The sequence below is a fragment of the Leucopleurus acutus genome (genome assembly GCF_964270905.1).
Source record: "Leucopleurus acutus genome assembly, chromosome: 2".
Lineage (NCBI taxonomy): Eukaryota > Metazoa > Chordata > Mammalia > Artiodactyla > Delphinidae > Leucopleurus > Leucopleurus acutus.
In genome coordinates, this window is record NC_139143.1 from 62560546 (window position 1) to 62584083 (window position 23538).

The 23538-nt window shown below is 39.7% G+C and overlaps 1 protein-coding gene across 1 annotated transcript; it reads left to right on the top strand.

Moving 5' to 3' along the window:
- Positions 1-1756: 1756 nt before the first annotated feature.
- Positions 1757-21711, top strand: MRPS14 (mitochondrial ribosomal protein S14). The gene is made up of 3 exons (XM_082832785.1): positions 1757-1812; positions 15635-15793; positions 21258-21711. The coding sequence occupies exons 1-3, from the start codon at positions 1768-1770 to the stop codon at positions 21438-21440; spliced, it is 387 nt and encodes a 128-aa protein (XP_082688911.1). The 5' UTR covers positions 1757-1767; the 3' UTR covers positions 21441-21711.
- Positions 21712-23538: the final 1827 nt, after the last annotated feature.

Genomic DNA, 23538 nt, shown 5'->3' on the forward strand with positions numbered 1-23538 from the left:
ATGGTTGCACAACAGCGTGAATATACTTAATGCCACTGAACTGTACACTTAAAAATGGTTAAGATGGTAAATTTTATGTTATGTATATTTTACCACAATTTTTTTAAGTTACAATGCTGTTTAAAGATGCTTTCAGAACTAGTCTTACAGAAAGAAAACAAAAGGCTGCTGTGTATAAAGCTGACTCACCTACTTCGTGAGCTAATTGTGTTACTGAGTCTAAGCTCGTACTGCCCACCACACGACAGGCCAATAAATCAAGAGACAAGCTGTTGGGACGAGGAATAGTGACTTTATTTGGAAAGCTGGCAGACAGAGACAATGGTGGACTAGTCTCCTGAAGAACCACCTTCCCAGAGTTAGAATTCAGGCTTCTTTTATACTAAAAGGGAAGGGGGTAAAGTCTTGGTTCTGGCCAGACTCCGGAGGGGACGAGTTAATTGCTTCCTTCCTGCAGCCATTCACAGGTGGGCCTGGTCAGGATGTTTCCCGTAAGCACCAATAAAGGTATTTTAGCTTAATGCTTATTATCTAGGAGGCAGGGTTCCCAGAAATGCACCATTACATATAATTTAAACTTATAGGTAACATCCCTTTAGTGATTAACTTGTAATAGAATACAACTGCAGAAGATAACCCTCAACTGTGCAGAGGTATTACATGGGCTAGAATTAGGACTAGATGCCTGCCTGACACTGGTTCAGGAATTTTCTGATTCTACCATGACAGGGGCTTATGCTGTCCTTTCCTGCCAGCTGGCCTCAATCAGTCCCTCCCCAGTTCATTACACATGTTCCAATACACTTGAATCTCTCCAAAGAAAGGAGTCTGCACTCAGCTTCCCTTCCCAGAAGACTCCTGTCCAATAATGTAGATGCAAATAGCACACAGGGGAATCTCCTCACTTCATCAATCAGCACATCTAAAATAAAGGTCTTTGCCAAGCTAATATATACTCCTTGATACTCTTCTACCAGGGTGGTAGGTGGGTGGTACTTGCCTTACATCTACACAAAGTAAAGGAGCCCCACAAAGGGTTCATTCCAGACCAAGGACATTTGCTATGAAGATGAACTGAAAGTACCCTGTCAGCAATTTTTAAATGGCAATGCTCCCGGCCCCAGCCCCGCCCCCGAAAAAAAAAATATTTTAAGCGCTTTTCACCTAAAGCTCCAATACACAATATACATATTTTTAAACATATATATATTTTAAACCCTAGACATATAAATGGGAAGTATAGCATTGCCATTCTCAACATGAGCACTATCTTTATAGCAGAGAGGAGAGATTTGCAAAATCCACACAGGAAGGAGGACAGAGAAGGAGGAGCTGTCCATACTTGTAGGTTTCTGGCAAGTGGCATCCTAAATTAATGGAGGATACAGGAGAAGTAGGTTGAGCGAGAAGAATTTGGGGAGAGAGAAATTAGTAACAATGAACTGGTAGGTAAGGGAGGGTGGAAAAGGAGCTGGGTGGGGACGAAGGTAATTTAAGAGGGTGTGTAAAGCGCTCAGGAAACGAGGAACAGACTTTGACCGTCAGACTTCAATATCAGTTTCACAGCTCCGCTCCCAGATAGTTAATTTGCCCATATTCCGTTGAATACCGCGAGAACGTACATCCAATTAACTACGCCCTCCTTCCTATACGCTAAAGACCCGCCTGCCGCCCCGCCCCCTGCGGCCCAGGTCCCGCCCCTCGTGTCCTCGCTGTATCCGGCAGCGTTAATAAAGTTGCAGCAGTTTGACATTTGCGGCGGGCAACATGGCGGCCTCCACGCTCGGCTCTCTGCTGCGGACAGTCCGGCAGGTCTGCGCCACGCCCTTATACCCTCCTCCCCCTCTCCTCTGAACCTCCAAACCCACGGGTCCCCCACTATTATGCCAGCTGTAGCGCCCAGTGCAGACTCGCCTCAGGGTTTTCGCTCTGCCCACTTCCCTCCTCTGGCCTGCTTCAGGGGAGGGCCGAGCTGCAGATGTAAATTTGGTATTTGTAAGCTTAGAGCTGACTGGCGTTGAAAGCTAAAGATTGACTCCAATTTATAAGGAGTGTAGGTGGGGAGAGAAGGTGTCCGAGGAATGAGGCCCCAGAGCCTTCAATGTTAAGAGAGCCCAGCAAAGGAGACTTGAAAGAAGCAGAGCGAGGGAGGAGAGCGTGGTGGCCCGGAAGCACTCCAGGAGCAGGGTGTGGGCAACTCTCTGCTCAAAGTCAATTAAAAGACGAGCTGAGAATTGCTTGTTGGGTTTAGCAGAGTGGAAATTGTTGGGACCTCGATCTTAGCCGTTTCGATGGCGTGGTGGGGGCGAAAGCGTTCACGACAGAATAGGAGGAAAGAAATTGGAGACTGCGAATATAGACAAGCCTTTGAAAACGTTTTGCCGCAAAGGGGAGCAGAAAAATGGGTCAATAACTGCAGGGGAGGTGGGTTAAGAGTGGGTGTTATGTGTTATTTTTTTTTAACGTGACAGAATATCTGCATGTTTTTGTGTTAAAGGGAAAGATTCTGTAAAGTGGGGAAAATGGATGATGTAGGAGAGGGAAGAATTGCTGGAGCTGTACCGCTGTGTAGGCAAGAGATGATGAGTTTCGTGTTCAATTGTTTGGTCTTAGGAACATAGTTAATCTGTAATAGCGTTGTCCAGTAGAAATAAAATGCCAACCACATATGTAACTTAAAAGTTTCTAAGTGGCCACATTAAAAAAAGTAAAAAGCAGATGAAATTAATTTTATTAAAATATTTTAACTAGGTATGTCAAAAATATTATTTCAACATGTAGTCTTATAAACGTGATGTATGAGATATTTACATTCTTTTTTTCATACTAGATCTTCAAAATCAGGTTTGTATTTTACACTTAAAGCACATCTTAGCTTGGATGCTAAATTTTCCACCATTAAAATGGAAAATGTAGGAGCTTCCCTGGTGGTGCAGTGGTTAAGAATCTGCCTGCCAACGTAGGGGACATGGGTTCGAGCCCTGGTCCGGGAAGATCCCACATGCCGCAGAGCAACTAAGCCCATGCACCACAACTATTGAGCCTGTGCTCTAGAGCCCGCGAGCCACAACTCCTGAAGCTGGCACCTAGAGCCTGTGCTCTGCAGCAAGAGAAGCCACCACAAGGAAGACCCAATGCAGCCAAAAATAAATGTTAAAAAATAAATTTATTTTTTAAACGGAAAATGTAGTCCTACCAGAACACTAAAGTTAATGTTTATCTTGCTTCCGTTTAAATTTTTTAATTAATTAAAATTAAATAAAATTAGGAATTACGTTTCTCTCATTATATTTCAAACTCACTAGCTGTGTGTGGTTAGCGGCTACTGTATTGGACAGAGCAGATCTTTAATAACAGGATGGAATGTAGTACATGTGACTACAGATGCTTTTTTAAAAATTTATTTTAATTGAAGTATAGTTGATTTGCAATGTTGTGTTAATTTCTGCTGTACAGCAAAGTGATTCAGTTATACATATTTTTTTCATATTCTTTTCCATTATGGTTTATCATAGGATATTGAATATAGTTCCTGTGTTATTCAGTAGGACCTTTTTGTTTATCCATTCTATATAATAGTTTGCATCTGCTAATCCCAAACCCTCATCTGTCCCTCCCCCTTGGCAGCCAGAAGTCTGGTCTCTATATCTGATTACAGGTGCTTTTAATTTCGTAATTAAAGAGAAATTGAAGTCATCAGCTAAATGTGGGGATGTGGGAGGAGGTGTCAGAGATTTGAGGAAAGATGGTGTAAAATAGTCAAGAGTAGATCGGAAGAATAGTGGCAAGAATTAGAGCCAGTACGGTGAAGTGAGAGAGGGACCAGGGAGTTGAGGGTGTCTGAAAGATGACATTGTATTTATGGACCATGGAATTCAGGCTGGGTAAGCGGGAGATAGGAAATCAAAAGCTGAGAGCCAGTGAAGAGCTGGTAGGAACAATTGATTAAAAGTCTCAGAGGAGCTGTTATGAGGTGTTAGAAGGAGCAAGCTAGAAAGAAGTGATAGAGAATGAGATACACACAGCTGAGACAATGGAGGGCTTGCACCTACTGGTAATAAAAGACCTAGGGCATGGAAGTGAATAGGTAGAGAAGAGTGGAGGACAAAAATCACTGGAGGAAAAGAGTTCGAGGAATGGAGAGATCACAGTGTAATTTCATGTGTGTTGAGATCACCAGGAATTAAGACAGGAAGAATATTGGAGAGAGCGACAGTGAGCCAGCATTTACAGTGAGTGAAAAATGAAAGGGAATGGTGGGGGATGTGGTAGATGACTGCAGTGGTGACCTGTGGTGGGAGTATAACCCAATGGCACAAGAGCCAAAGCTTACTTTCAGGAAGGAGGGACAGTCTGGAAGCTGCAGCAAAGAGCCAGGAAGCTTTCTCCCACTCATGAGAGAAAAAAAGAGCTACGGGGAAACTATCTGGGATTCAAGATTCTCTAGAGCAAATATTTGAAGGAGATGTTAAGGAATTGAGGATTTAGAAAATTTCGACAATGGTAGACCATGAGTTGAAGAGGGCCCAATGGAAGAGTTTTAGGAGGTGAAGAGCGGTGAGAGAGAGGGGCAGGATAGGATAAGTACAGAACAGAATGCAATCTTAATATATAAAGCACTGTTATAAACTAGTAAGAAAATACTGACAATAGAAATGTGGGCAAAGGACATACACTATTTACAGAAGAAATTACTATAATAGACCAATAAATGTTTATTTTAAAAGTGTATTGCTTTTATAGTCAGAAAGAAAGTTGTGGAAAAAGAATGAAAGGTGTTTTGTTTTGTTTTCTTAAATAAATAGAAACCTGTTAGGAGATGGTAGAGAGGATGTTGATTAGGAATAGTCTGGAAAAGAATTGAGGGGAAAAATGTTTAATTTTGTTTTCTAATTCTCTTTAACTTTCAATGTCATAGATAAAAACAAACCTTGCATTGACCCTTAATGTGAATTGTTTCTTTCAGCCAAAATGATCTCCTCAGACCTTACCACTATATCTTGTTCATTTCCTCTTTTGGTTTGGAAAAACTTCACCTTCTCTTCCTTCCTTTCCATGATGCTCATTTCCAGCCACAGTGACCACGTGTTCATTTGACTCAGTCGTGTCAAATCGATATTGAAATTTCCTTCATGCTGTCTTATTTCCAAACAGCAGATTTTAGAGTTGTTGTATTTCCCCATGAGACTTTGAAGCATTGAAGATGCTCAGTTTATCTTTTGTTAATAGATTGAAAAAACGTTTTCTTTCTAATCTACTATTCTCATTTTCAGCTTTATATTCTGTATAATGCTGTACATATATTTGTTTTTAAAACAGCAGTTATAAGAGACCATCATTATTTTCTATAGCTGCAATTTAACAAACATATAATATTTGCTCTGGTTTGGGGGAGACTAGAGTTTCTAGTGGCCTATACTCTCTCTGCCTGTACTGTCAGTCAGAATTGTAAACTCTCACCATGTAAACATGTGACAATGAGGAGCCTACTATTTTATTACTGGACAACTCATGCTAAGAAATATTAGGTCAATGATAATTTCAAATTATCATTTTGAAATAATGCTTTGACCCAGCAGTTCTGCTTCCAAGAATTTATCCTACTGATACATAGAAATATATATGAAATGATTTACATAAGTCATTATTCATTGCAGCATTGTTTATAATGATAACTGGTGAGGTATGGTCTAGCTGTCCACCAGTAGGTCACAGGATAATAAATCATGATGCATCTGTGGGGAGGAAAAAGTAACTGCTTTATCTTCTTCTAAGTTCTCAGCTGGGGCCCTTGTAACAAGAGAACATCATACAAATTTGTAAGTTTTACCCGACACGGGAAGTTTCATAGGGAAATGAAGACCCAAAGAAGTTAAACCTGAGTAGTTTTGTGCTAGGTTTGATGAAGCCTGGAAAGTCATGGGGAAATTTGATAAGACAAAAGGTATGGGCTAAGTGTAGAAAACTAAGGGAAACTTAGCAAGGCCTGTTATTCAGATTCTTCTCAGTGTCCCTCAGGCTTCAGAGATAAAGATGCTTCTTTCATGCCCTGGCTATAGGGAGGGCACCTCTCACATAAGGGTCTTATGACCTGTTTCAGGGGAAGGTCAGAAAGCCCTTCTTGCACCTGCTGTTTCTCAAATTCCTTTTGCTTGAAATAGTCAGTATGCCAAAGGAGCCATATTTTGAGGTAGTGTCTCCTGAACCTGGTCACATCCATATAGTGGAATATTATGTGACCTAAAACAATGTGGAAGCTTTTTGGCATATGGATATGGAAAGATCTCCAAGATGTATTGTTAAATGTGAAAAAAGGGGGTAGGGGAAGAAACATGGGAGTGGGCGTGTGTACATGTATTTTATAGACAAAAATCTCTGGAAGGCTGCACAAGAAACTAGTAACTGGATACCTCTGGAGGTGGGGGTGTGGTCACTTGGCTGGTGAGGGACGAGGTGGGAGGGTGAATCCACTGTATGTCTCTACTTTTTTAAAATTTCATTTTTTTATTGAACTATAGTTGATTTCAGCAAAGTGATTTGGTTATATTTGGTGTGTTTTATATATATTTTTTCGATTCTTTTCCATTATAAGTTATTATAAGATATCGAATATATTTCCCTGTGCTATACTGTAAATCCTTGTTTATCTGTTTTATATATGCTAATGTGTATCTGTTAATCCTATATTCCTGATTTATCTACCTCTCCTTCCTCCCATCCTGTTATCCCTTTTGGTAACCATAAGTTTGTTTTCCGTGTCTGTGAGTCTGTTTCTGATTTGTAAATAAGTTCATTTGTACTATTTTTTAGATTCCACATATAAGTTATATTTGTCTTTCTCTGTCTGACTTGCTTCACTTAGTATGATAATCTCTGGGTCCATCCATGTTGCTACAAATGGCATTATTTCTTTTTTATGGCTGAGTAATATTTCATCTTCTTTATCCATTCACCTATTGATGGACACTTAGGTTGCTTCCATGTCTTGGCTGTTGTAAATAGTGCTGCTATGAACATTGGTGTTCATGTATCTTTTCTAATTAAAGTTGTTTTCCAGATATATGCCCAGGACTGGGATTGCAAGATCATATGGTAACTCTATTTTCAGTTTCTTGAGGAACCTCCATACTGTTTCCCATAGTGGCTGCACCAATTTACATTCCCACCAAAGTGTAGGAGGGTTCCCTTTTCTCACAACCTCTCCAGCATTTGTTATTTGTAGACTTTCTGATGGTGTCCATTCTGACCTGTGTGAAGTGATACCTCATTTTAGTTTTGATTTGCATTTCTCTAATAATTAGCAATATTGAGCATCTTTTCATATGCTTGTTGGCCATCTGTATGTCTTCTTTGGAGAAATGTCTATTTAGGACTATTTAGGTCTTCTGTCCATTTTTTTATTTTCTTTTTATATTAAGCTGTGTGAGCTGTTTGTATATTTTGGAAATTAATCCCTTGTCAGAAGTATTGTTTGCAAATATTTTCTCCTAGTTGGTTGGTTTTCTTTTTGTTTTCTTTATGATTTCCTTTGCTGTGCAACAGCTTAGTTTAACTGGGTCCCATTTGTTTATTTTTATTTCCATTATGCTAGAAGGTGGATCCAAAAACATATTGTTGCAATTTATGTCAGAGTGTTCTGCCTGTGTTTTCTTCTAGGAGTTTTATAGTATCTAGTCTTACATTTAGGTCTTTAATCCATTTTGAGTTTATTTTTATCTATTGTGTTCAAATTTCATTCTTTTGCACATAACTGTACAGTTCTTCCAGGACCTTTTAATGAAGAGACTGTCTTTTCTCCATTGTCTATTCTTGTCTCCTTTGTCATAGATTAATTGACCATAGGTGTGTGGGTTTATTTCTAGGCTTTCTGTCCTGTTCCATTAATCTATGTGTCTGTTTTTGTTCCACTACCATACTGTATTGATTTCTGTAACTTTGTAGTATTGTCTGAAGTCAAGAAAGGTGATTCCTCCAGTACCATTCTTCTTTCTCAAGATTGTTTAGGCTTTTTGGGGTCTTTTCTGTTTCCATATAAATTTAAACATTGTTTGTTCTAGTTCTGTGAAAAATGCCTTTGGTAATTTGATATGCCATTAGATTACACTTGTCTTTTTCTTGTGGTTGATTTCTATCTAATCTATTGCCATTGGATTGCACTGAATCTGTAGATTGCCTTGGGTAGTGTGGTCATTTTAACAATATTGATTCTTGCAACCCAAGAACATGGTATATCTTTCCATATGTTTGTGCCATGTTCAGTGTCTCTCAGTTTTTGCAGTACAGGTTTTTTGCCTCCTTAGGTAGGTTTATTCATAGGTAGTTTATTCTTTTGATGGGAAACTTTAACTGTGCTGTCAACTTTGGAGAAGTATCCCAGTTGTACCATGTTGGGTTGGCATTGTACAGAAATCAACAGCCATATTGGTCTAGAAACGTTAAACATAATTTTTTCCATTTGTACAGGCGTAGCACACTGTATTAAATATGTAAGGTCTTATCTACATGGGTTTGATTACAGAAACTAATAAAGTATTCTCTAAATAAAAAAAATTGTTTATATTATTGTTAACAATATAAATTGTTTATATTAATATAACAATATAAATTGTTTCTTCAATTTCTCATTCTGATATTCCATTGTTTGTGTATAGAAATGCAACAGATTTCTGTGTATTAATTTTGTATCCTGCAACTTTATCAAATTCTTTGACGAGCTCTAGTAGCTTTCTTGTGGCGTCTTTAGGATTTTCTGTGTATAGTGTCATCTGAAAACAGCAACAGTTTTATTTCTTCTTTTCCATTTTGGATTCCTTTAATTTCTTTTTGTCTCTGATTGCTGTGGCTAGGACTTCCAGAACTATGTTGAATAAAAGTGGCACGAGTGGCCATCCTTGTCTTGTTCCTGATCTTAGAGGAAATGCTTTCAGCTTTTCACCATTGAGTATGATGTTAGCTGTGGGTTTGTAATATATGGCCTTTATTATGTTAAGGTAGGTTCCCTCTGTGCCCACTTTCTGGAGTTTTTATCATAAATGGATGTTGAATTTTATCAAAAGCTTTTTCTGCAACTATTGAGATGATCCTATGCTTTTTATTCTTCAGTGTTAATGTGGTGTATCACACTGATTGATTTGCAGATATTGAAAAATCCTTGCATCTCTGGGATAAATCCCACTTGATCATGGTATATGATCCTTTTAACCTATCGTTGGATTTGGTTTGATAATATTTAGTTGAGGATTTTTGAATCTATGTTCATCAGTGATATTGGCATGTACTTTTCTTTTTTTGTGTGGGTTCTTTGTCTAGTTTTGGTATCAGGGTGATGGTGGTATCATAGAATGAGTTCAGAAGTGTTCCTTCCTCTGCCATTTTTGGGAATAGTTTTACAAGGATAGTTATTAACTCTTCTCTAAATGTTCGGTAGAATTCACCTGTGAAGCCGTCTGGTGCTGGACTTTGGCTTGTTGGGAGTTTTTAAATTACCAACCCAATTTCACTACTTATAATTGGTCTGTTCATATTTTCTATTTCTTCCTGGTTCAGTCTTGCAAGATTGTACCTTTCTAAGATTTTGTCCATTTCTTCTAGGTTGTCCATTTTATTGGCATATAGTTGCTCAAAGTAGTCTCTTATGATTCTTTGTATTTCTGTGGTGGCAGTTGTAACTTCTCTATTTCTATTTTATTGATTTGGGACTGCTCCCTTTTTTTCCTTGATGAGTCTGGTAAAGGCTTATCAATTTTGTTTATCTTTTCAAAGAACTAGCTTTTAGTTTCATCGTCATTCCTATATTTTTAGTCTCTATTTCATTTCTGCTCTGATCTTTATGATTTCTTTCCTTCTACTAACTTTGGGTTTTGTTCTTCTTTCTCTAGTTGCTTTAGGTGTAAGTTTAGGCTGTTTATTTGAGATTTTTCTTGTTTCCTTGCATCTCTAAACTTCCCTCTAAGAACTGCTTTTGCTGTGTCCCATAGATTTTGGATTGTTGTGTTTTCATTTTCATTTGTCTCCAGGTATTTTTTGATTTCCTCTTTGACTTCTTCAGTGATCCATTGATTGTTTAGTAGCATATTGTTTAACCTCCATGTGTTTGTGTTTTTGCAGTCTTTTTCTTGTAGTCGAATTCTATCCTCATAGTGTTGTGGTCAGAAAAGATGCTTGATATGATTTCAGTTTTCTTAAATTTACCAGGGTTTGCTTTGTTGCTCAGCATGTGATCTATCCTGGAGAATGTTCCATGTGCCCTTGAAAAGAATTTGTATTCTGCTGCTTTCAGATGGAATGCTCTATAAATATCAATTAAGTCCATCTGGTCTAATGTGTCATTTAAGGCCTGTGTTTCCTTATTGATTTTCTGTCTGGATGATCTGTCCATTGATGTAAGTGGGGTGTTAAAGTCCCCCACTAAAATTATTATATATTCTTGTATTGATCCTTTGATCATTATGTAGTGTCCTTCTTTGTCTCTTGTAACTGTCTTTTTCTTAAAGTCTATTTTGTCTGATATAAATATTGCTGTTCTGGCTTTCTTTTGATTTGCATTTGCATGGAGTATCTTTTTCCATTCCCTCACTTTCAGTGTGTATGCGTCTTTAGATCTGAAGTGTGTCTCTTGTAGGCAGCAAATATACTGGTCCTGTTTTTGTATCCATTCAGTCAGTCTGTGTCTTTTGGTTGGAGCATTTGGTCTGTTTACATTTAAGGTAATTATCAATATGTATGTTCCTATTACTATTTTGTTAATTGCTTTGGATTTGTTTTTGTAGGTCTTTTTTTGCCCTTTTTTCTCCTGTTCTCCTGTGTTGTGATTGGATGACTATTTTTAGTGGTATGTTTGGATTCCTTTTTCTTTTTTGTGTCTGTATCTATCATAGATTTTTGTTTTGCAGTTACCATGAGGTTTTTGTATAGGAGTCTATATTTATGCATGCTTGTTTCAAGTTGCTCAGCTCTTAATTTCTAATGCATTTTAGATACACTCACTGAATTTGTAGTCTCCTTTCCTCACTATTACTGTTTTTTGGGTTGTTTTTTGTGGTACGCGGGCCTCTCACTGTTGTGGCCTCTCACTGTTGTGGCCTCTCCCGTTGTGGAGCACAGGCTCCGGATGCGCAGGCTCAGTGGCCATGGCTCACGGGCCCAGCCACTCTGCGACATGTGGGATCTTCCCAGACCGGGGCATGAACCCATGTCCCCTGCAGTGGCAGGCAGACTCTCAACTACTGCGCCACCAGGGAAGCCCACTGTTACTGTTTTTGATTTTACATTTTACGTCTGATTGTTTTGTGTATCGCTTAACTGCTTACAATGGTTACAAATGATTTTACTACTTTAGTCTTTTAACCTCCCTACTAGCTTTGTGCATGGATGATTTTCTACCTTTATTGTATGTTTGCCTTTATCAATGAGCTTTTCCATTTTGTAATTTGCTTGCTTCTAGTTGTGGCCTTTTCATTTCCGCCTGATGAAGTTCCTTTAGCAGGTGCTGTAAAGCTGGTTTGGTGGTGCTGAATTCTTTTAGCTCTTGCTTGTGTGTAAAGCTTCTGATTTCTCCATGAAATCTGAATGAGAGCCTTGCTGGGTAGAGTATTCTTGGTTGTAGGTTTTTCTCTTTCATCACTTTAAGTATATCATGCCACTCCCTTTTAGCCTGTAGTTTCTGCTGAAAAATCAGCTGATAGCCTTATCGGAGTTCCCTTGTGTGTTATTTGTTGCTTTTCCCTTGTTGCTTTTAATAGTCTCTCTTTATATTTAACTTTTGTCATCTTTCTTACAATGCATTGTGGTGTATTCCTCTGTGGGTTAATCTGTATGGGACTCTCTGCACTTCCTGTACTTGGGTGACTGTTTCCTTCCCCAGGTTAGGGCAGTTTTCAGCTATTATCTGTTCATTTATTTTCCAAGACCACCCTTTCTCCCTCCTTCTGGGATCCCTAAAATGCCAGTATTAGTGTGCTTGATGTTATCCCAGAGGTTTCTTAAGCTGTCCTCATTTCATTTCATTCTTTTTTCTTCTTTCTGTTTAGTGGCAGTGATTTCCACTACCTCTGTCTTCCAGCTCACTGATCCGTCCTTCTGAATCATTTAGTCTACTGTAGATTCCTTCCATTGTATTTTTCATATCAGTTATTGTTTTTTTTAGTTCTTTATATTCTTTATATTTTCTAATTCTTTTTTAAAAACTTCTGATTTCTTGCTCTGTGCATCTATTCTCCTCCCAAGTTCTTTGATCGTCTTTACGATCATTACTCTGAACTCTTTCTTGGGTGGATTGCCTATCTCCACGTGACTTAGTTGTTCTTCTGGAGTTTTATCTTGTTTATTCGTGTGAAACATATTCCTCTGTTGCCTCATTTTATGTAAATTGCTATTTGTGTTTTTATATATGTGGTAGGTTGGTTTCGGTCCTCCACCTTGGAAAACTGGCCCTCTGTAGGAAATGTCATTTGTGTCCCAGCAGTGCACTCCCCTCTCATCCCTCAAGGATCAGGGGCCAGCTGGTCCCAGGGAAGTGTCTGGCCTGTGTTTGTGGACTCAGTCTGCAGGCTGCGGAACTGTAGTTTTCGTGCATCTAGTGACTGTCCCCTGGTAGGTGAGCCTGGTGTAGAGGCTTGTGCAGGCTTCTTGGTGGGAGGGGCTGGTGCCTGTCCGCTGGTGGGTAGAACTGGGTCTTGGTCCTCTGATGGACAGGACCATGTCTAGGGACATATCTAGAGGAGGCTGTGAGCTCAGGAAGTCTTTAGGTAGCCTGTCTGCTGATGGGTTTGACTGTGTCCCTGCCCATTGTATTGTTTGCCTCAGTGCCTCTCAGCACTTGAGCCTATGGATGGGTGGGGCCAGGTCTTTGTGCCAAAATGTCAGCCTCCACAAGAACTCACACATGCAGATGAATGCTCCCTGATACATCAGGCACCAGAGTCTGTGTCCCCAGGGCGGGCCACAGCCACCTCCCCAGGAGACCCTCCAAGACCAGCAGTAGGTCTGGCCCAGGCTTCTGTCAGATTACTGCTTTTGCCCTTGGTCTGGTGCATGTGAAATTTTGTGTGTGCACTTTGAGAGTGAAGTCTCTATTTCCCCCATTCCTGTGGAACTCTTGCAATCAAGCCCCACTGGCCTTCAAAGCCAAATGCTCTGGGGGCTCCTCTTCCCCATGTCAGACCCCTGGGCTGGGAGTGGAGTCTGACAGGCTCAGAACTCTCACTTCTTTGGGAGAACCTGTGCAATATAATTATTCTCTAGTTTGTGGGTAGCACACCTGGGGGTATGGGATTTGATTATATCATGAGTGTGCCCATCTCATTGTGGTTCCATCTTTATGTATTTAGATGTAGAGAATCTTTTCTGCCAAGTTTCAGTCCTTTTTAACAATGGTTCTGCAGATTATTCTGATTTTCGTGTGCTCGTGAGAGGAGGTGTGCTTAGGGTCCTTCTCTGCCATCTTGACTGCTCTCCCTTCAGCATTTTTATTACTTCCTTTTTGGACTTGGGGTCATGTAGACTGGAGAGGTCTGTTTCATTGCTTGTTCTTTCAGGGGATTTCACCTGTTCTTTTAATTGGGAGTAATTCTGCTTTTTCATTTTACTTATATTTCTCTTATTCTGAATTTATTTTTTTAAGTATTAAATTTATTTATTTATATTCTATTTTTGGCTGTGTTGGGTCTTCGTTGCATGTGGGCTTTCTTAGTTGCAGCAAGTGGGGCTACTCTTCATTGCGATGCATGAGCTTCTCATTGCAGTGGCTTCTCTTGTTGCGGAGCACGGGCTCTAGGTGCACAGGCTTCAGTAGTTGTGGCACACAGGCTCAGTAGTTGTGGCTCACGGGCTCTAGAGCACAGTCTCAGTAGTTTTGGCACACGGGCTTAGTTGCTCCGTGGCATGTGGGATCTTCCCAGACCAGGGCTTGAACCTGTATCCCCTGCATTGGCAGGCATATTGTTAACCACTGTGCCAGCAGGGAAGTCCCTCTTACTCTGAATTTAGGGAAAACAGTCGTCTACTGTGGTTTTGAAGGGCTGTTTTTATCTGGGAGTGACCCTGTGTAGACTGTATGAGTCCAGTATTTTCGGTGCGAGGGCTGTTTTTGGCTTGCTGTGTCTTTCCTCAGGGTGTACTGGCCCTTGTCTCCTTGATATAGGTGGTGTGTTTGATATTGTGTTGACTGGAGCCTGCACTGGATGTTGGGCAGGACCTCCTCTTTTCTCTGTGATTGTTAACAACCCTGTCAGGGGTAGAGTCTGCTCCCCGTTTGTTGGAGTGGAAGCCCCTAGATCCGATTCTAAGCTTCAATGTGAGGTAGGCAGGACTAGAACACTCCCTCTGGGAAAGGAGCCCCTGTGCGTTCCTCCCCAGGAGCTGTTTGCTGTGATGTGCAACTCTGTGACACTGCCTGCCACCTGGTGTGCACACCCACAAAGATCACTGTGGCTGGCACTGCCCTCGGGGGCTGCATCTGCTGCAGGAGTGCTTGGAATCGGCTTGGAGATTAGGTATGGGTGAGAAACCCTCACAAAACCATGGGCGAGAAAGTCCTCTGGAGCTGCAGCCCCACACCTAAAGCAGGAGTGCCAGTGATCACCTCAGTATTCAGTGCCGCCTCCATGTGTGTGTGCCCACAAAGTTTGCAAAACCCACTGCAGTTGGAGCTGTGCCCTGCTGTGAGCATGCTGATAGTGAGGCTGCTGTAGTGGACTCATGCCCCTTCCTTCCCATGTTGACAGTGGGGCTCCTACGGCAGCCTCATGCTCCATCCTGTGCACACCCCCAGTTGTGGCTCGGGCCACACTCCAGGCCCTTTGGGCTGTCTTCACACAGCCAAACCGAGTCATCTCCCCAGGTCTGTCTATTGAAGCCTGAGTTTCAACACCCAATCACTATGCACGCCAGCAGGTGCACCTCAGACTGGAAAGTGTGGCAATGTGGCAAAGACCGTCTGTGCTGGTCTCTCTACCCTGTGGGGCAGCAGACCAGCTCCTGCACTCTGCTTTTGAGCCTCTGAAGCTCCCTAGCTGTCCCAGCAGACCTCCCAGCCAGTGAAGGAGGTCCCCAGGGTGAGGGAACCTTTTGTCTTTCACAGCTCCCTCCCAAGGGTGCAGGTCCCATCCCAATTCCTCTTCTCCCTTTTCCCTTCATCCTACATGGTTTTGTGGAAATCTTTCTTGCAGCTTTGGTTGTCTGAGATCTTCCTAGGCTTTCAGTAGGTAGCATGTATGGATTGTTCCACGTGTAGATGTATCTTTGATGTATTTGTGGGAGCAGGTGAGCTCCATGTCTCTCTACTCCACCATCTTGGCCTCCTCCCCCTTTCTATACTTTTTTGACTTTTGAACCATGTATTTATTAACCTAAGTAAAGGTAAAACAGAATTATATAAAAAATCTCAGAAAATTTTTCACTTTCCAACCCACATTATTGGCATTGTATTAATTACCACCATTTTGGCTTAATATATGTCCATAAAAGTTATTTGTTCTGAATTAAGAAGTCTATTATTTTAAATTATTAAAGTTATCCATAATTACTTGGGGGATAAAAGGTCATAAATAGTGACTAAAAGAGGATCACAGGATGGAGAAACTGCCAGAGTCTGGGTCTGACTGTCCTTCACTTGTTCCTTGTCTCTGTCTCTTAGGTGGTTCCTTCATCAGCTTCAGGCCAAGTTCGAAGTTACTATGTAGATTGGAAAATGTTGCGTGATGTGAAGAGAAGAAAAATGGCCTATGAGTATGCAGATGAGAGGCTTCGGATCAATTCTCTCAGGAAGAATACCATTCTGCCAAAAGACCTTCAGGTTAGCTAAGTAAGATGAGTATCTACCATAAAATCATTAAATCAAATCCGATCACTTTTAATACAGTTTGTTGTGACTTAGTATCAATATACTTTCTGGAGAAGGTAATCAGATTTTTTTCAATCAACGTAAACAAATACCCTTGTAACTGATTTTGATGAGTTTCAAATTAAAAAAGAACTATTCATTCTTAACTAGCTCTTTAACCATTTCATTAGGTGATGCTTAGAAAGTACTGATGCATGGTAACCACACAGAAATTGGATAGTTATTTCTCCAATCATCCCAGTCATTCAACTCTCAAGGCATTGGGAGTCTTTGCCAATGCGTGGGGCCAGGTGCCCAGCACATGGCCTACACCGTTCCTTGTCCAGGGCCATCCCTAAGCCTGCCTCTCCGAATTCCTGTGCCCATGAGGTGGCCTTCCATTTAGGTTTACTTTCTTGTCACACTCTAACTTGAATAAGAGAATGTCAACTCTGTTTGATTCCCTGAATCATAAGTCCTGCCTAACTGGTGACATAAAATACCTGCATTCAAGAGTCTTATCAGGGCCTTCCCTGGTGGCGCAGTGGTTGAGAGTCCGCCTGCCGATGCAGGGGACATGGGTTCGTGCTCCGGTCCGGGAAGATCCCACATGCCGCGGAACGGCTGGACCTGTGAGCCATGGCCGCTGAACCTGCATGTCCGGAGCCTGCGCTCCGCAACAGGAGAGGCCACAACAGTGAGAGGCCCGTGTACCGCAAAAAAAAAAAAAAAAAAAAAAAAAGAGTCTTATCAGAGAGTATAACTCAAATTCAAAGCCATTAAACTTATCAAAAGCTCAGAGTAAATAATATTTCATTTGGAGAATAATATACAGGCCCCTCATTACTGTGGATTCTTTTTAAATCTTGTCTAAATTAAGCCAGATAAGCAGAAAACTGAGTGCCCTGGACCATTCTGTTATGACTTTTACTGTAGTGACATTAAGCTACTTGCCTATATTTAGCGAGTAATAAGAAGTGGCTCCTGAGAAGCTCAGCTTAAGATGTTGTGGAGGACAAATGTATGAAGATCACCAGAAGAGTCTGTGGTATGAGAACCAGCAATAGCTGTGCAGAGACTCTATGAATCATGGGAAGTGATCATGGCACTATGTTGCCTGCCAACTAGCTTACAAGTCAAATTTATGCCCCAGTGCTAACATACTTAGAGGCTCTCACAGAATGCTCTTTTGTTTCATTTTCCCTTTGCCCAGTTTCCTCATTTGTACACTGCCTTAAATCTTTACATTCACACATATGTAAACAATTTGTAGGTATTCTTCAAGTTCTGTCTCCATGAGACTTCATTCTGCCAGCCCAATCATTTCTCCTGTCTCTATAGCATTTACTGTCTACCATTCATTGACTTAATCATGTTGTTTTATATAATTCTCTCAGTATTTTTTTTTTCTTAATAGTATTTCTTAATAGCACATGCATAAGCTTTTGGAGATCAGGAACTACTCTTAATGCTTAATAATTGATATAAATTTAGTGGCTTTCATATACATTTTCTCATTTATGTACTTCTAATATGTTAGAGTAATTATTTTGCTTCCATCATAGTCTAGTACAGGGTCAATCACACACATACACACACACACACACACACACATACACATGCACACACACGCACAATAATACACATACTTCAACAACATACATAAGACTAAATCTGTACTGACAAAACCTTAGTGCTAACTACTGCAGTAATCTCTGTTTTTCTCCCCTGAACCATTTTTGCCCTTACCATATTTATTTCCCTACGTTGCAAATGATCTTTTAAAAATGTAAGTCTCACTTGATCACTCGTCTTTGCATCTTCAGCCGTCAGAGTCTTTACCATAGGTGTCAAGGTTCTGAGGGCTCCTGCCCTTCCTTCTTCTTCAACTTCACCTCAAACCACATTTTCCTCCTACTTGATGTTCAGTCCAGAGGTTTCAGACTTTTATGATTCAAAAATCTTATGGGAAATAACCTAACGTACACCTCAAGGAACTAGAAAAAGAAGAACAGGTAAGCCCAAAGTTAGCAGAAACAAAGATCAGAGCAGAAATTAATGAAAATAGAAACTGGAAAAATTAAAGATCTGTGAAACTAAGAGCTTGTTTTTTGAAAAGATAAAACTGATGAGCCTTTAGCTTGGCTAACCTAGTAAAGAAGAGAGAAGACTCCAATAAAATCAGCAATGAAAGAGGAAACATTACAACTGATACCAAATAAATACAGAGAATCATAAGAGACTGATAAGAGCAATTGTATGCCAACAAATTGGCTAGCCTAGAAGAAATGGATAAATTCCTAGAAACATATAACCTATCAAGACTGAATCATGAAGAACTAGAAAATCTGCGGTGACCAATAATGAGTAAGGAGATTGAATCAGTAATCAGAAACCTACTAAGAAAAGCCCAGGACTGTGTGCCTTCATGAGTGAATTCTACCAAACATTTAAAGGGGAATTAGTGCCAATCCTTCTCAAACTCTTCCGAAAAATTGAAGAAGAGGGAAGCATTCCCAAAGTCATTTTATGAGCCCAGCATTGCCCTGATACTAAAGCCAGATCAGGACACTACAAGAAGAAAACTACAGGTCAGTATCCCTGATGAATAGAGATGTAAAAATTCTCAACAAAATACTAGGAAACCAAATTCAACAGTTTTTCCTCTAAGATCAGGAGCAAGACAAGGATGTCTACTCTTGCCACTTCTGTTCAACAGAGTACTAGAAAGCCTAGCCAGAGCTGTCAGGCAAGAAACAGAGATAGAAGGCATCTAATCAGGAAGGAAGAAGTAAAACTCTCTCTATTTGCAGACAACATGATATTATATATAGAAAACCCTAAAGACTCCACCAAGAAACTGTTAGAACTAATCCATAAATTGAGTAAAGTTGCAGGTTACCAAATCAACCTACAAAATTTAGTTGTGTTTCTATACACTGACAAACTATCTGAAAAAGAAATAAAACAATCCCATTTACAATAGCGTCAAAACTAAACCTAGAAATTAAGAAGATGAAAGATTTGTACACTGAAAACTATATGCACTGATGAAAGAAATTGAAGAAGCAAAAATAGAAAAAATAATCTTAAAATTTGCATGGAACTACAAAAGACCCTCGAATAGTCAAAGCAATCCCGAGAAAGAAAAACAACAAAAAAAGCTGGAGGTATCACATTTCCTGATTTAAAAGCTATAATATTCAAAATTGTATGGTATTGGCATAAAAACAGACACCCAGAAATAAAGCCACAGATACATAGTCAACAAATATTTGACAAGGTAGCCAAAAATACTCAGTGGGTATTGGATAGTTTCTCCATAAATGGTGTTGGGGAGACTGGATATTCGCATGTGAAAGAATGAAATTGGACCCCTATCTTACCCCACTCACAAAAATTAACTTGAAATGGGTTAAAGACTTAAAGGACAGACCTGAAAGTATAAAACTGCTAGAAGAAAACAAAGGGTAAAAAAGTTCTTTGCCATTTGTCTTTGCAGTGATTCTTCAGGTGTGACACCAAAGGTGCGAGCAACAAAAGCAAAAGTAAGCAAGTAGACTACATCACACTAAAAGAAACAACAACATGAAAAGGCACCCTACAAAATGGGAGAAAATATTTGCAAGTCATGTACTTGATAAGGGGTTAATACCCTGAAAATGTAAGGAAGTCATACAACTCAGCCCCCCAAATTTTTTTGATTAAAAAATGGGCAGAGAACCTGAATAGACATTTTTCTAAAAAAGACATAAAAATGGCCAACAGGTACATGAAAAGATGCTCAACATCACTTATCAGGGAAATGCAAATGAAAACACAAAGAGCTATCACCTCACACCTGTCAGAATGGCTACTATCCAAAAGACAAGAGATAAGTTTTGGCGAGGATGTGGAAAAGAGAACCCTTGTGCACTGTTGGCGGGAATGTAAATTGGTGCAGCCACTATGGAAAACAGTATGGAGGTTCCTCAAAAAGTTAAAAATAGAACTACCATGTATGATCCAGGAATTCCATTTCTCAGTATAAATCTGAAGGAAATGAAATCACTAGATAGAAATAGAAGTGATATCTGCACCCCTATGTTCACTCCAGCATTGTTCACAATAGCCAAGACATGGAAACCACTTGAATGTCCATCAACAGATGAATGTGACACTCAATGTGATTCATACACAGGCACAGAGTACGATACTATTTAGCCATAAAATAGAAGGAAATCCTGCCCTTTGCAATAACGTGGATGTACCTTGAGGGCATTATGCTAAGTGAAGTAAGTCAGAAAAAGACAAATACTGTATGATCTCTCTTATATGTGGAATCTAAAATAACAAATTCATAGAAACAGAGTAGAATGGTGGTTACCAGAGGCTGGGGACTGGGGAAAATGGGGAGATGTTGGCCAAAGGGTACAGACCTCCAGTTTTAAGGTGAATAAGTCCTGGGGTTGAATAAGTACAACATGGTGACTACAGTTAACAATACCATATTATATACTTGAAAGTTGCTAAAAGAGTAAATCTTAAGTGTTCTCACGCACACAAAAAAGTAATTATGTGGGGTGATGGAGGTGTTAACTAACCTTATTGCGGTAATTATTTTTCACAGTATATACATGCATCAGAATATCACATTGTACACCTTAAACTTATATAGTGTTATATGTCAATTATATCTCAGGAAAGCTGGGAAAAAATCGTTTGGGGAGACAACAGAAATGCAATCATACATTTTCCAAAAGAGAAATGAGAATGTCTGTAGCAGCTCTATTTGTAATAGCTCAAAACTAGAAACTACCCGGATGTCCATCAGCTGTACAATGGATAAATGAATTATGGCATATTCACACAATAAAAGTTAGCACCAATGAGAATGAACAGCTTACAACACATGCACCAGTATGAAGACTCTCACAAGCATTTTATTGAGTGAAAGAAGCCAAACAGAAATGAATAAAAAAGAATGGTTTTTATTATACTTCATGGTTACATTTATATAAAATCAAAACAAGAAAAATTCATCTGTGGTGTTAGTAACCAGGTTAGCTCTTAGCCAGGAGGTCAGTGACTGAAAGGAGGCAGAGGGAAGGCTTGGGGTGCGGATAATTTTTCTTAATCTAGTTGCTGGTTACACAGCTATGTTCTGTTTGTGAAAACTTGTTGAGCTTTACACTTATGGTTTGTGGATTCTTGTGTATCTACGTTGTTTCAATTAAATTTTGAAAAATTACATTGTATGTCAAACATTTCTGTCATTTTTCTGATCTGTTTGTTTCTATTCAGAGCTTAAATTCCACTATGGTGTCCAGGGTTCTTTTGCCAAACTTGGCTACATTAATGAATCTAGCCCTTCGTTCTCTTCCTCTGAGCATTAACTAATCATCTAGAATAAATAAATGCATGTGATCTGTGTAAATAATGTTGTGACTTCCCTTAGGAAGTGGCTGATGAAGAAATTGCTGCCCTTCCCCGGGATAGCTGTCCCGTTAGAATCAGAAATCGGTGTGTTATGACATCCCGTCCACGAGGTGTAAAGCGGCGCTGGAGGCTTAGTCGTATCGTCTTCCGTCACTTAGCCGACCATGGGCAACTGTCTGGGGTGCAGCGAGCAATGTGGTAATAATCAGCTCCAGAACCTACTGAGCTTACAGGAAAACCAGTTCTGGCAAGAAGAGACTTCTCTAATAGACAAAAACCTAGTTTTTATGGGGGTCCAGAATAAAGGTCTTCTCTACCTGATGCTATCTATAGTTAAATTACTTATAAATTTTAAATGAAAAAATTTGGAAGTTTCATTCTGTCAGTGAATTATCTTTTCTCCTGAACTTAATAAATTACTGTTCCCAAGCATAGTGTGAAGCGTAGAGTAATAAAAAATATTTCTGTGGAAATATGGTCTGTATAGTTGTCTTTTCCATCATGTTTATTAATCTTTTAGCAACAGGTAAGTGTTCCTGTACTTTAAGAGCATTATTTCATACAGCAGAATTATCTTCTTGTTAATTCAACTCATTGACATACATGTCAGTGCTCATCTATGGCAGTTTTTAATCCTGGGATGGCTACCCTGACCTGCACAGCTCACTTTACTTTTAGTTGATTGTTAGACAATACATTGGAAAGTAAAGCTGATGCTCTGGATTATCTAACTAATGCTCAACTTCTTTGTGTGATGGCTGAACAAAAACAGAACCACTAATTGTTTTCTTTTTCCATCTTCAAGAGCCCTTAGAACAAAATATGTCCTTTAAGCCCTGAAAATCTGTCCAAAGAGGATGAGTTTTGCTAGAATGGTATATATTCTCTATATTCATATTTATTTCATCTGTAACAGAAATAAGTAAAGGTAGTAAAGTGTTGTCTCATGCAGTAACTCAATAGTGTCATCAGCCCAATGATAAAATGTACACAGGGTGGTGTGGATGCACCTACCTAACATCAATCTGGAAGGTATTCCTGGAGCTGACACCTGAATTTAAATCAGGAGGCAAGGGATGAGGTTGTTTGCAAAGGGAACAGTGGAAGCAAAGGCGCTAAGGCATCAAACAGTGAAACTGCAGTCACTTCAGTGTATCAGAACTAAGCAGCACACGACAAAGGTCGTAAATACCAGCTGTTGGAGAGTTTTAAGCAAAGGAACGACATGATAGTTTGCTCTACAAATGACAGCTGTGTGGTAGACGGCCATGAGAGGAAAAGACTACAAGCAAGATAAGCAGCTAGGAGGTTGTCTTAATTGTTCAGGAAGACTAGGGCCTGATCTATGGTAGTGGTATTAGCAAAGTAGATGAGGACAAATTTTAAAAGTGTTGTTTAGGAAGGAAAATTGGGCAACACTTAGAAACTGATTATATTTAATTGGTAAAGAACTTTCTGGGTTCCTGATAAGTGCTACTATATAGATGGTAGAAGGCAACTCCAAAATAATTTGGGGGATAAAAGAATGGGTTTGGGGGAAACAGAAGATACGTACCTGAGTTCAGATTTCAGTTGTACAATGTTTGAGATGCAAGTGTCATCCCGATGGGAAAGTCAAGTCTGGAAACCAGGTGAGGTCATGAGAGGGAATTATGATATACCTTGGATTCGTATTTCCTAAATTTGTATTACGACTTACTAACTGAAATGCTCTAGCTAATATCTCAACTAATAACCAGTATTAATCAAATCATAGCTAGAACATGAAAGTTGCTGGTTTCTGGCATATCATTGATAACCTACCTTTTCCTTTGTTTGAATCAGTGTCCAAGCATTATCCACATATTTGTTTTGATTGCCATCTCCTACTCCTCCCTTTTTTCTTCATATCATTCATTTGTTGAAGGAGCCAGGTCATTTATCCTGTAGAACGTCCACATATGGCTGTTTGCTTCTTTATGTGTCCTTTAACTTAGTCCTCTATCCCTATAAAGTGGAAGTTACATCCAGAGGCTTGACTAGATTCAGGTTCAGTATTTTAGGAATGAATTTTCTCAAGTGTGCTGTGTACTCTGTCCCTTCACATCAGAAGGCACATATCTGGTTGTCCAACTTTAGTGATGATTTATCAGTGGATTCAGGTGGGGTCAGCCTGATCCCTGCATTTGAAGTTCACCATTTATTAACCTGTCACCTAATGATTTTAGCATTTCACTGGTGTATGTTACCCTGACCTCTACTTCAATTAATGGTGATTGTCTAAATTCCATCACTTCTTCTGCATTAGCTGGAATTTAACA

Excerpts from the sequence above, each read along its gene's own strand:
- MRPS14 (XM_082832785.1), top strand. The coding sequence starts at position 1,768 with ATGGCGGCCTCCACGCTCGGCTCTCTGCTGCGGACAGTCCGGCAG. Across the intron at positions 1,813-15,634 it reads TGCTGCGGACAGTCCGGCAG|GTGGTTCCTTCATCAGCTTC; the intron begins GTCTGCGCCACG and ends TCTGTCTCTTAG. Across the intron at positions 15,794-21,257 it reads TTCTGCCAAAAGACCTTCAG|GAAGTGGCTGATGAAGAAAT; the intron begins GTTAGCTAAGTA and ends GACTTCCCTTAG.